The 13,901-nt window shown below is 42.4% G+C and overlaps 1 protein-coding gene across 1 annotated transcript in view; it reads left to right on the top strand.

Moving 5' to 3' along the window:
* CELSR1 (cadherin EGF LAG seven-pass G-type receptor 1) overlaps positions 1 to 13,901 on the top strand; it is a 178,099-nt gene that overhangs the window by 155,130 nt on the left and 9,068 nt on the right. Inside the window, exons 25-29 of the mRNA XM_068930868.1 lie at positions 3,235 to 3,409; positions 7,983 to 8,095; positions 9,246 to 9,325; positions 10,749 to 10,875; positions 12,950 to 13,075. Coding sequence (XP_068786969.1) covers positions 3,235 to 3,409; positions 7,983 to 8,095; positions 9,246 to 9,325; positions 10,749 to 10,875; positions 12,950 to 13,075 — 621 coding nt within the window. The remainder of the gene's footprint in view (positions 1 to 3,234; positions 3,410 to 7,982; positions 8,096 to 9,245; positions 9,326 to 10,748; positions 10,876 to 12,949; positions 13,076 to 13,901) is intronic.

The raw sequence follows: 13,901 nt of genomic DNA, 5'->3' as shown, positions 1-13,901 counted from the left end.
TCAGCAGTACCGCAAACACCAATGCAGTGTACTTCATGAGACTGTTCTCTTTTGCTCTTTCCCATTTTCACACTACTGGGTTCATGGTGCGCTAATGTCCTGTACAGTTCAGTTTCCGGGACTCAGCGAAACATCCCGAACTTTTAACCCACTTATGAAACCCTTTAAACTGCAGAATATATTTCATACAAGAGAAGGCTGCTCCTTACAGCCCAACCAGTCAATCTGAGAAGTTAGGAGGGCTGTAAGCTATGTCTACTTGAGAGAATTATTCATCTGTCTGTGTGGAATGAGAGTTGTCTAACGAGTCATGCACTGATGAACATAAAGAGGAAAAGAATGTTGGAGCCCAAATAATGTTGTGCTACTTGGCACCGAGCCTGGCTTTTATGGGTTTTTGTAAATTAACAGTCACATTTCTGGGTGAGGTTTTAATCTTTCCACGGACTATTGATAGAAAGTGATTTATTTTCTTTTCTTTTCTTTTCTTTTTTTTTTACTTACCTGAAAAAGGTAATATTCAGGGCAGCAAACTACACATGTACATGTGCCAGTAGGAACAAAAAGAGACCTACTCACATAGAGGAAGGAAAGGTCTTTTATTTGGTGAGCTACATTTTCAGTAATGTTTAGTGTTGTAATAAAGCTGATGCAGTAAGTGAATCCAGAAAGCTGGTGGTCTTTATATGATTCTTTCACTGTGTAAAGTTAAACAAGGAAATATGGCTTATGGCTCTGAGCGTTATAGCATGGAAAAGCACTAAAAAATTAGGCCAAAATCTGAAAGCTTGGACAGTGCTACACAGGAACAAAGGTTCAAAAACACAATGTCAAATATTTTGAAACAAAAACTAAATGCTTACACAAAGTGATCTTAATTCAAACTTAGCAGCAGATTCTAAGCAGAGTCCTTTAATTTGCTTCTGAAGGAAGAAGGTTAGTTTTTAGGTCTTAATGTAGCTGCTGGATGCTGGTGGTCCTTCCTATTTTCACCCATCAGGTAGTTAAGCTGGGAGCAAATGTTGGTTAGCACATATTACAGATATGCAGCTCTGTGAAGATCACAGGGTTCAAAATATCCATTTGGTCACAGAGATGCCTTGAGCTACCAGTTTTTAACTCACTGTAGGTGTTTTACTGAGTCACATTAACAGCACAATCTCTTTGGTTTCAGAGGGTCCTTCATTTTCACTGGCCTCAGGCTGACACAGTTGATGGCCCACCTATTCTCATGCTGCTGCTATTGGATAAAAACCAAAACCAGGTCTGGAACTTGAAGGTGTAGCTCTTCTTGTTCATAGCTGAAGATGTAAACTACCTGGCCAGCGTCAAGCCAGCCATGCCAGCTTTCCGGGTCTCCTCATGCCTCATCTGTGCTCATTGCAAAGTAGCTTAGCTTCAAGAGGAAGGTTAAATGTTTCTGGACCCAGCATACCCTACAGCCTGGCAGTTAGGGCATTTTTCTGCACTAGAGGTGAAGGGAAGTTAATCCTCCCCGCACAGGCTGGGTAAGGCGTAGAACCCGCTCTCCCACTTCATAGTCAAATATTCTGATTTTGGTATTAGGGGAAATGTTGGTTCCACTTTTTGGATTTATCTGGGAAGTGGGCAGCAGTCTACTTCAGGCTGTATCATTTTAGTCCAGTGATAATGGCCAGGTGTCCCCAGTAACTTGTTGAGATATAGCTATCCAAGGGTTTGCAGGGTTAATCAGTGAAGGGCCGAGGCACAAGGGCAGAGGAGGCACTCATCACCTTTGCCTGTGCAAGCATCCATGCTTTTGAACCTCGAATCTTCTTAAAGAATCCCAGAAAAGGAGCTGCAGATGGAACGCTTTCTAAATGAAAAAAAAACCTTTCTTGTTATTTTTTTTCCAGTTTTGAACAAAATTGTAGCATGGCCAAACAATCTTATCCATAGCCTGTTTCTATTCCTGTTAATGGAGCTTCACTGTCTCCTTTTCATACCATTTGCATTAGCACTCATGAGGCTCATGAGTTACCATCTTGTTGCATAAGCCTTGCCTGGTCTCCAGGAGCTGAACTCTCAGCTGCTTTGCCCCAAATTGTTACTGCACCTGAAGTCTAGACTGAACGTCAAAGATCTTTATGATACAGTCACGTAGGCACAAAATGGTCTGCTGATCTTATGCTAGATCATGATTTCACGTGAAATTTTCCCTGTTTGTGAGACATATCTTTCATTTAACTGACAAGAAAATACCTTGAGGGAAGGTTGGATTTCTTTAAGTCTATGGATCACCTATTGCTCATGTGCAGCAAGTTCACTCTTCCTGGACTGGCGCTACACAGATTTCTGTCCCCAAAGTGAAGTTTGTCAGGGCAGGAAGGAGGACTTTCTGGTCCTAAACTGGAGGCCGAAGACCCATCTCACAGCTCACCTCCCTCTCTGCCAAACACAAGGGGAGTTTACTTGTACTTTTATTTATTAATATTGAGCACAAAACAGTGTTACATAAAACAAAACAAAACTGTACCAAATTGGAGCCTTCCTTGAGCAGATGGCTTTCTCGGTGGAAGTGAAGTAGCAGGAAACCCCACAGGACAACCCGTAATTTGGTAATGGGAGACACTGAGTCAGTCAGTGCAGGGATGAAGGCGGCAGCTCAGGAGCAGTCTGTTGGCTGCACAGGAAGGTGGGTTTGCCTCAGGCAGTCCTCACGGAGCAGTTAAACTCACCGTTGCTGAGTTCACAGGCCTACCGGCGCACGGGTGCGGGCCAGTGCGCAAGATGGAGCAGAAGGTCTGCAGCCTCCACAGGAGTAGCTCAGCTTTCTGCTGCACTTCTGTATGCCAGGAAAAACTGCCACAGCTCTGAGCTCTGCCCTACGGGGACACCGATTCTGCCCATCCCGCCAGTCCTACGCCCGGGAGGAGGAGGCGCAGGTCAGAATAACTGAAATCACCTCTCCAGCAAACATACTTGGAGGATTTAACCACAGAACTTGCAGGGCAGTGACTAAAAGCACGTTGGACTGATAGTGTAAAACCCAACTGGGCTCAGCACAGGCCAAATAATGAAAAAATTAGTTTTCACAGCGTGAACAGCTTTTCTGAAACTCTGAAAGCTATCGGAAATGTAAATTAATGGCAATGTATTCTTTCTGCCAAGTCTATTATAACTTTCCTTCAGCTGCTCTGGGGAGCCGGTGACTCACCAAGTTGTGTGATTCAGCACAGCAACTCTAATTTCAGTGCCCTTTCCCTTCCGCAGTTCGTATGTACAGTGATTGCCATCCTCCTGCATTATTTCTACATGAGCACCTTTGCGTGGATGTTCGTGGAGCAGCTCCACATCTACCGGATGCTGACCGAAGTGAGGAACATCAACTTTGGGCACATGCGGTTCTACTACGTCGTTGGCTGGGGCATTCCCGCCATTATAACAGGTACCAAAAGTCAACAGAGACCACTCACCAACCCCAAAACAGCTTTGTTTGCTTTCCCTGCCATCTTCCCTGGCCAGTTTCAGGAAAGTTACCCTGTCCAAGACAGCTGTGTGTGCATTCAAGCGCTGCTGTCACTGAAGTGCTTTCCTGAATAAGGGCAACACCAAATAATGAATGCCAGAAGTCAGCCTGAGTTTGGCAGATCCGTGCATCAAATATCCATTGTCCCAGTAAAAGCGATACTGAGGGTTTTACAATTCATAAACATAACTGAATGCTGATTCAAACAGGATTTGTTAACGTTGCTTGGGAATAACATTTTTATGGTAATGATTTTGCCTTGCGGCGTGCAGAAATTTTCCTCCCCGTGCTGGTAGCTGCAGGGCGTAGACGCACGGGCTGGTGGGGAGCTGGCTGCAGCGGCTTCGGAAGCGCCGTTACCCGCTGGGCGTTCCTGCCCTCCGCTGGACGTTCCCGCTGCCCACCCTCCAGCAGCAGGAACTGGTCCCTGGAGGGGATTTCAGCAGTCTGTTTATCTTGGCGAGAAAGCAGACTGGGAATATTTGAGCAGCCTCTTACTTCATTACAGATACAACGGCAATAACTTCCAGTCTAAGAAAAATAATGAAAAGCTGGAGGCAGTAATCTTTTAAACTCTTCCAGTGTGATCCACAGGAGCACACCTATCTCCGCTTTCACCGTGCCTATTTTTGCAGTCAGACATTTCACGGGCTACCTTAAGCACATGGTGCCGCGTTAATTCAGGCAGACAGCTCCTTGGGAAGTGCGCTTCACAGAACAGTTGGCGTGGGGTTTTTTAGTTCAACTATTTCAGGATAGATCTGTTGCCATATGGGAACTCAAATCATAGTCAGAGAGTTAAATTTTACACAGTTACTTTTATTTTTACAGATAACAAAATACTGTCAGTAATGACAGAACTTTAGCTGTCTCTCAAATCAAATAGCTATCGCTCAGGTACACTAGGAAAAATATTACAGAACAAGTTAGACTTTTACATATACATGGAGGTTTTCAAATGTGTGACTTAAAAAAGTATAATACACAAGCATAGCATAAGGATAGTACAGATATCCTTTCTGGAGAGCTGTTAACTTTTCCCATATCATCTTGCACATAAATAATTCCTTCTATTATCAGTTTATTCAGGATATAGGGGCAGGTACATCCTTGAAGGCTCTACCACTCTGGACATGTTCCTGATATTTTAAATACGAATTGTCTTTAAACTGCTAGAATATTTCAAACCTGTGTAGCTTTTATCAGTACACACAAGACTACTGCAATATATTCAAGAACATTTAAGTACCCTCAAATAATTGATAGCTCCATTTCTGTTAGAAATGGCATGTTGTCATTAAATAGCAGTAAACAATAAACAATTTGTATTTCAGAGCTTTCGTAACTCTTCAGAATAATTTTGTCAGAAAGATTTTCTATTTCATGTTTAAAGTGTTCCTCTCCTGAATTTTAAAAGGATTGAGACTTTCTCAATAGCAATGTTATGCAATTTAAATGTTAGAAGCTGCACCGTTTTTCCATTTTTCTTCGTAGATACTGTTCTGTGTAATATGGAACTATTTTCCACTATTACAACTATGCATATAGTATGAATTAGGGTTCCAGGTTGTCTGCTGTCATTTAAGCTATGAAACTACTGAGTTTACAGGTTTTGCTGAATGAAGGATGAAGTGAAATAAGCCATTAGTTTGCCCTCCCAATTTTAGCAATCCTCTGAAGAGAAAATTATTTCATCCTAAGTAAAATAGCAGAGTATGGGATTTCTTGCCTCTGGATCACTTTGTTACCATATGTATTTTAAGTAGGCTTCTTTTATAAATTTTAAACTTTAATGTCAAAAGAGTAAGAAGGTTCCAACCTTATAATATGCATCTTAAATACAGCTTCTTTTAAATTTCTTTATGACAGACGCATTGTATATGTTTCTGAATAGTAGGAAAGTCTAGCTATGGGAAGGGATTTTAGTCTTGGACATCCAAAGGATATTTTTCTAATTTAAAGGGTAAATATCCAGCCCAATTCATCTCTGTCATAGCTATCCTGAAGAAGTGAAGCTACAGCAGCAGTGGATTTACCCCATTGTATTTCTTTTTTTGTTATTTTCCATACTCAAAACCACATTCATTTCAGCCTGAGGCATAGTGATCCTAAGGGGGATGGGACCAGACTGCTTGCTAAAGGAAACCTTGAGCTTTAGGGAGGAAAAAAGCCTTAACAAAATGTTTTTGTAGGGAACTGTCCAAGAGGGAAGAAGCACATTTAATCACACAATACAAAAGCAAATTGCTATGATGAAATGTAGGCTGGAAGTTGGGAGAGGGCTTATACCCATCCAAAGAGTGAGGGTCTGGGGTATTCTCCTTGGGGAGTGATAGTGGGAAATTTTAAATTTGCTTTAAGCTGGTTCATTTTAAGATGGATCAGATCCATCTAGGAAGGGTATTTTATTACTTCCTTGCCTCAGGAGCAAAAGGCTGGATTTGGCACCCAGTGGGACCCCTCCCGTTCGGAGCGTCTTTGTGAAAACACACTACCTACTTGCTATATGTACGCAGGGATTGCTTTGCCATGGAGACAGCAATGCTCCTGTTAAAACAGGTTCTTACTTAGCCCACTCTTTCTTCTAAAATCAATAGCCCCCAGACAATGGCGTTTTCTGAATCTGCAGATTTGCTGCGAACAATGAGCGAGGTGATGAGTCAGAGGTGTGGTGAGCCTGGGGGAGCAGCCCCGAGTCCTGCACGCCTTCAGAGCCTGCAGGAGCTCGGAGGGGTGAAACGTGTTTGGCACGCTCCTTGGGTGGATGCTGGTCCCTCACCGCAGGCCACTTGGCTTGGCTGTCAAATCAACCCGTTCCTGGGAACATCAGTGCGCTGAGCATGTTACATGGCAGTCCTCAACTCATGCTGCCTGGGACAACGAGACTGCAGCAGTTAACTGATGTGCCAGCATGATTCTTTGTATTAAATTGCTCTGGCTCAATTCTACCTTTGGGTAAAATGCCATTTCACATATTATTGTCTGCAGTAAAATTTAAGCCACATACCTGAAGACTGCAATTTGCCCTATTTGTTTAATGGAGAATTTTAGGGTAGGATTTTGAGAGTGAAAAAATGTTGCTGTCTGCCAGTTAATCTTAGAGCCAGATGTTTGGTCAAACTGTAGTTTAAGTTCCACTAATAGGGAGATCAAGTCCTGGGAAACAGACTGTGTCTATAGAGTTACATCTGTGTAAAATACTTTATGGTCCCTTAATCATTTATGGCTAATTCCTTCTGGATGGTAACTGCTAAAGGTGGTGATGAAAAGGCCAATAGGAGCACAGAGAGAGCGAGCAATCCTATCTCATTCCACACATCAGAGAAAACAGATCCAATATCCACTGCTTTGCCAAAGAGCCAGTTTAATTTTCATAGCGTGTAGGCCTGTACCAGATGTGAATACTGGCTGTATTCCAGACTTTATAGGGCCAGGGTGAAATGCAGCTACCTCTCCTTTTTTCAGTGTCTTTTCATCAAACTCTGCAGGCTTCAATTCAAACAGGTGTTTATTAGTACACATGACTTATCATGGAGGAGAACAGCACTGCTGCCTCCTTGGATGCCTCTTTGAGTCAGGACATGCGCTTATTGCCATAGGTGCCTTCCAACACCTAAACAACGTGCTGCAGCCATTTACTGTATGTCATTGGCCATAGGCCTTGTCGGATCATGTTCTGGGTCTTCAGGAAGGAAGAACTCTGCAGTATTTTGCAGATCCAAGGCCGCAATCCCAGTCCATTTCCATATGGACAAGGTTTAGGTCACAAAATCAGCATTCCAGGCAGAGGTTCACCTCAGAGGTTCCCATGGAAATGTCCAAGCTTCAAAAACTAAAACAATAAAAGGTATGTTCTTAACTCAGTAGCCTTGGGGACATTAGCACACTTCATTTAAAACGGTAGTGAAAGCAAGGTGAGGTAGGCACTTTCCTGGGTTAGCAGCTTACAATGAATCTCAGGCTTTCAGCTGGGCTTGAACTCAGGCAGTTAACTTGCATTAGTTCCCAGGTTCCTTTGTCTCGGTTGTTATTTTAATGACAGTAAGCTCACTGGAGTTAAGAATGACCTTTTTTTTGTAGTGCAGACATCTCTTCAGCTATGATTCATGTCATTCTGCTGCATAAACTTATTGAAATTCCTCAGCATGTCACTCACCCTAAAGGTTTGACCGCGCTGTTATGAACCTACTATAAAATTGTGTTGAAGCACAATTAACTTGGGACGTGGATTTATTATAGTTTTATGTAGCCAAATGTTGTAGGCAAATTCATAGTGTCATTTAATATGGAATGACTAAAGTAAAGATTTTGATCTACCAAAATTTTATTTCACTATTTGCCTTGATTTTTACTTTCTAGACTGTGCTATTGATGTCATTTTACCGTTATCATTTTTGTTTGTCAAACAGTGATTTCTAAACATTATTACTGTGCCTAACTATATAGAAGGTCTCACCTTTCTAATGTCCTTTTTCTCCGTTTTGTGACTCAGGACTTGCTGTTGGTCTGGACCCACAAGGCTACGGAAACCCTGATTTCTGCTGGTTGTCTGTTCATGACACCCTTATCTGGAGTTTTGCTGGGCCCATCGCAATTGTTGTAGTTGTAAGTATGGTGGAGTTGGCATCCTGAGCTGCCTCTGCCTTACTATCACCTTTCTTTTTTGTTTTGTCAATCAGTAGTCACAATCTGAGGAAACTGCATTCTTTACATCAACAAAATGAGCCATAACATGTGACTAGGGCCAGACTTTATTTATCCAGAAATTCTGAAGGAATATTAAATAATTCTAATGTCAGGAATTCTAAATTGGCTGGTGTTTAACTTCTGACTTAAAACTTTCCTTAATAATAGAAGACTGGAAGATACATATCTATGGAGTGACCATATCTTGAATGCCAAGTGTAGTTCTGGTCCCCCCATCTCAAAAAGCATGAAGCAGACTTGGAGAAGGTGTAGAGAGGTGTCACAAGAGTTGCCAGAGATACAGGACAGCCTCCACTGAAGGAGCAGCTAAGGGGACTAGGAGCCTTTAGCCTAGAGAAGAGAAAGCAGTGGAGGGGGAGATAAGGTAGAAGCCTGTAATAGTGTGAGTGGTGTGGAGAAGACTGTGCACCTAACTGTTCAGTGTCTTTTCCAATGCAAGTAGTGGAAGGAGGTGACAGGTTCAAAGCAAAAAGGAGGAACTACCTTGTCATTCAGCATGGAGTCCAGTTCTGGAATTCCCTGAAGCAGGACACTGATGGTGGTAAAAAGCTTCAAAAAGTGACAGGACCAGTTCACAGCATAAATATTCACCATGGATGACTAAGTACAAACACACCCAATATATCACAGCTCTGGAAATCACTGGAGGCTGGAGGAGCATCCTGAGGAATTATTGCTATAGGCTTGCTCTATTCTTATATTATATTCCTCTATATTATTTCCTCTATTCCAGGGAAAATAAGATGCTGGGCTAAGTAGAATCTGCTTTGGTTGTGGACAGCCATTCTTGAGTTCTTGTATTTCACTCAAGCCCCTTGTCGTAGGGCAGTCTTACTGGGTTTCAGTGGGATGGAGTCCTAGGACGTTCTTGACTACTATTGGCTTGAAACGAGATGAATTTTGGAACTGGAAGAGACATGTAAATTGAAAGACAAATATTCTTGGCACTGCAACCCTTTTTGGATAAGAATTTCATTGTCAATAAAAACTGAGTTCTAACAAATTTACAGAAAAAAAAACTATGCTGTTATTTCAATTTCTCTTTCAGATAAACACTGTCATCTTCATACTAGCAATGAAAGCATCATGCAGACGAAGGCAACGTTCATTTGAGAAAAACGGAGTCATGTAAGTTTGGAGCCAGAATTCAAAAACCTGTAGAAGTTCTGGCCAGGAATAATAAAGGGACAGGTTGCCTTAAGGCAACCGTCAGGGTGGGGAGCAAATAAGGCATTTGGAGAAGGAGCCAGTCTGCATTGGTAGAGGAAATTGGAGTCATTTTACCATCATCTATTCCTGGGGTGCTCTTGGATAAATGTCCAGCAGGGTGCTTGGTACTGCGGACAAGACAGGAGAAGAGAAGAAAGAATTAGACTGGTTATTCTGGGTGACCATTACTGTCCTTCCAGATCTTTCAACATATTCCCTACTACAAAATAGGTGCTCAGCCCATGGGAATTTCAAGGCAGATGAAATTCTGGGAGAGGCTCTCTTCGTGGTAGCCCTTGGCTCAGAAAGGTCTCCTCTAACGAATGCAGAAATTACAGGATTTGTTTTGGCAGACTTTCTGTGTTTGCCGTGCTGAAGACCAGCCACCATCCCCCGTTCTCCTCCCCATGGGATGAGCAGAAAGCCCCACAAGCTGCAACCTGCCGCATTTCCTAGCTATTATGGCAGCCTGTTCTCATTAGCTTGTATTTTGCCCAAAGCTTATAATTTACCTGTGAACTAAAGTGTGATTAGCTAGTGGCAAGACAGCCTTTCTTTTTTTTCAAATAGGTAGCTATATGAGATGTCAAAAGGTTTCTTTTAGCTATTTATTCAACTCTGGCTGTTGGGTTACTTTTTTGAGTTTCTTTTTTAAACCTCCCTAAACAAATGGAGTATAATTGCAACGTAGAGGCAGCTATTTTACTCGTAATCTACATTTTGCAGAAATAACCTTTTGCCAGTAGAACCGCTCTGTGGCCATCTTTTTAAAGTGTCTGTGGAAATAACGTTTTTAAGCAAGCAGGCATTCCCCTGAGTACTCTCCATCCAAGACCCTGGGCTGCAACATTGCGAAAGAATGTGAAAGGGAACTTGACAAACAGCAACGAGACAAACTTGACCGTTTACTCCCCAGATCTTTTGCTCAGAGTCAACAAGACTGAAGAGCAGAGCTTGGCTACCAGGCTCGTTTGATTGAAAAAATCTTAGAAACAGACTTGAAAAGAAGTTACCTTTTTTTAACCTGAATGTTTTAAGGCACTGAGTAGTGTAATGGGAGAGATGGGAACTGGGGGCAAGTGAACCTTCTTAATTTTCCCGAAGAAAAAGTGCCTAGGCGTTAGGCACTCCCCCAGCCAAACACTGCCTTAATTTTCCCTAGGAGCCCTCCCGGTAGCCTAATCACTAGGCACTCTCCCAGCTGGGTCTGTGTGCTGTGCAGTTTGTGTACATTTGAGGAGGAAAGGGAACTCAAAACTTTACTTGTCACCTCCAGTGCTGGGAAGCCGTGCTATTTTATTATTCCGCTGTCATGATGCAAATGACTGTATTTGCTTTACAGGTCTGTGCTGCAAACGGCCTTCGTCCTGTTGCTGCTCATCAGTGCCACGTGGCTGCTGGGGCTGATGGCGGTGAACAGTGATGTCATGACATTTCACTATCTCTTTGCCATTTTCAGCTGCCTACAGGTAAGTTAGACAGCATTTTCCCCCGACCACTGCAGATCTGCCACACGCAGACGGCCAAGATGCCTGCTTCTTGTCAAAGGCAGCCCTCAGCGAATGCAGCCCTGAGCCCAAACCTCCTGCCTGCTAGAACAGGGCTAACGTAAGAAGAGCAGAGATGTTAAGTGCGATTTTCACTCTCTTTTCTCAAAGAGGGGGTTCTTTTCACCAAAACAAGAATTTTCCTCATAACCCTGAGTAAATGGCTCTCTCTCGTTTTAGTCATTCCAAGATAGATGCTTGAACGCTACGACCTGTGACAGATAAATAACAGTAGGCAATTATACCTCTACCTTTCCGGAGGCAGAGTCTTTGCTACTGTCTTCTGCAGGCTGAGTGTTAACAGTTGTTTTGTTGCTACCACAAATAAGAGACTGTGTTTCATTTCACCCAGAGTGGAGAGTTCAGGGGTTTCACAAATTAATTAACTGTTTAAGGAAATGAGTCAAACATGATTTTCAAATAGAAGTGTTTGCTCTAGGAAATCTTGCTGGATTGACTATCCTAGCCTGTAGGCTTGCTAATTAATGATGCAGAATATAGCTACTTGTAGGAGACCTGGCAAGGAAGTAATTGTGAAGCTTGATGTTGGTCACTATTTAAATGTGACCAAGAATGGCAGCAACCATCACGGCAGGTGCCTGTAGCATTAAAATAATAGCTACTAGCAGGACACTCCTGTCAGTCACAGCAGAGCAAGCACAAATTGCAGCAAAAGAGAAAAAGAAGTCCTCTTGCTTTCCTCCAGAGATGGTTCCTCAGCATGACTTGAAAGCACATCAAATAGGCCAACCTGGAGCAAGGGTATTTTGCTGCTGCAGCTGGTCTGCTGTGAAATAAATGCATCCACTCAGTCCGTAAATCCAGGCTTCCACAAGCCTAGAATAAAGTTAAATTAAACATAAACGTGACGAGAGGGAGGAAAGTCAGCAGCTGGAATTCTCCAAACTTATCCAGGGAGGCACGGTGGTATGTGGCGGTTCACGTCATTGCCTTCTTTGAACTTGTATTTTTAAAGAGACATTTATGTGAATTTTCTAATGAATAATCCTAGAGAGTTAATGCCAGCTAAGATTGCATTTGATTAAATGTTTGGAAAGTGAGCCTGAAGTTTAAAGTTACTCTAAAAGTCAATTGCTTTGGCTGAAGTCATGAAATGCAGGCATCTTGTGATGGTGGTACAGCTGCAACTTCATAAGTGACTGGCTTCTGTATGCTATATCGGCAGCCAAAATTGATAACAATTTGGCAGCTGCATGAATTCCCTCAGAGCAAATACATCTGAATGCATATACGTGCATCCCACACACACACCCCACCAAGAAAACTACGAATGTTTGTTCCTGACGGGCCAGTAACTGCCCAGCTGGGTGGATTTCAGTGTTCCCACCAGGAGATTTTGCTGGATCGAGGAACATATGGGGCAAAAGCTGGGACCTCTCTCCCCCTAAAGTCTCCCCACTGATCATGTCTCACAAAGCTTTCCAGACTTCACTCAGCAATAATATTAGGAATACCTACCACAGAAGTTCCTCATTTCTAGAGGTTTTCACTAAAGGTTGAGATTTTTTTGATGTGCTCCTTGTGATTTTGTTTAAACATCAGTGTATCAACTCTAATACAATTACAACCCTGAAACTCCCTGAAATATCTTCCAGGGGGGCACTGAAGTCCCCTTTGCGTATTTTGAGAAGAACGTTCCTTCCCCAACTACTAGGGAGGCCGACATCTACTCTGAGCTCTGCTATTTAAATCCTGGAAGGAGGCAGCATTGTATATATTTTCCAAGGCCCTTTGTGCGCATTTAAAACTTGGAAATAAATTACGAAGAAGTGCTGGGAGATGAATCAGTGCCAGTTCAGTCAGAGGCAGAAAATAGTTATTGCTATTGTGGTCGCAATTGCTGTTGATATCGTGGACTGTGGACGGGAATTCAGAGGTTGTTTCAGAAAGGCTGTTCTCTAAGATTTGTTTGTCTTCCCAGTTTGGCAGTAGTGAATAATTTAGATTTATTCTTTCTCTCTCTAAAATGATCCAGGGGCTGTTCATTTTCTTCTTCCACTGTGTATTTAACAAAGAAGTCAGGAAGCACTTGAAGAATACTTTAACTGGAAAGAAACCTCTTCCAGATGATTCTACTGCAACAAGAGCTACATTATTAACTGTAAGAAAAAAAATGGGGAAAAGACATAATCTTGCATTAGAAGAAAGTTATCTGAAATACATTTATAGGTGGCTTGTCCATAATTAAATGAATTTTCTGATTGATTACAGTGACTTGTACAAAGGTACTAATGGTCTCTCTCAAAAGTTTTGATTACTGTCTTAATTAAAACTTTTGAGAAGAAGAAATCATTTTTCCCTCAGCATCAAAAACCACTTGGTTCATTCAAGACTTTAAATACATTTGTGAGTAATGTGGACTTTTAGTCGTTGTTTTTTGTTCTTGCAAATTGCAAAGAAATGCATGTGCGGTGCTCTAAACTCCAGAGTTACTTGCAATTTTCTGATTACTTTATACTCATGTTGACATATATAATGGGCAGTTTGAAACTTGTAGGCAGAAATAGCTGGTTACCCCTCTAGATATATTGCTGTCCATGTGACTACATTTACACTGGTAAACTAAAGAGGACCAAATCATAGACTTGAATCCTGGCCCACAGTCATCCATAGTATTTAACTGTTAGTGTCCGCCCTGGTACCTGGTTTTAGCTGTGCCAACTAGCAGTCTCCCTGTCTGTGTAAAGGCATGACTGGGGGAAGGGAAGGAACGGCAAGGGCCAAGGACTGTTCACAAATAGGCAGCATGGATAAAGCCACCCTTTTTGGGAGGAAAGAGAGTTCAGCCATACAGACTTGAGCTTTGCCATCCATTGCCTTTTACTGGCAGGGCAGAGACTAGGCCCTTGCCCATTAACAAAGCAGACATGGTCTAAATCTGTTTTTTAATAGAGAAAAGTGTGTGCGTGTGTGTATATGTGTAGAAT

This window comes from Struthio camelus, chromosome 1, assembly GCF_040807025.1.
Source record: "Struthio camelus isolate bStrCam1 chromosome 1, bStrCam1.hap1, whole genome shotgun sequence".
Classification (NCBI taxonomy): Eukaryota; Metazoa; Chordata; class Aves; order Struthioniformes; family Struthionidae; genus Struthio; species Struthio camelus.
This window is presented reverse-complemented; position numbering and strand designations above follow the sequence as displayed.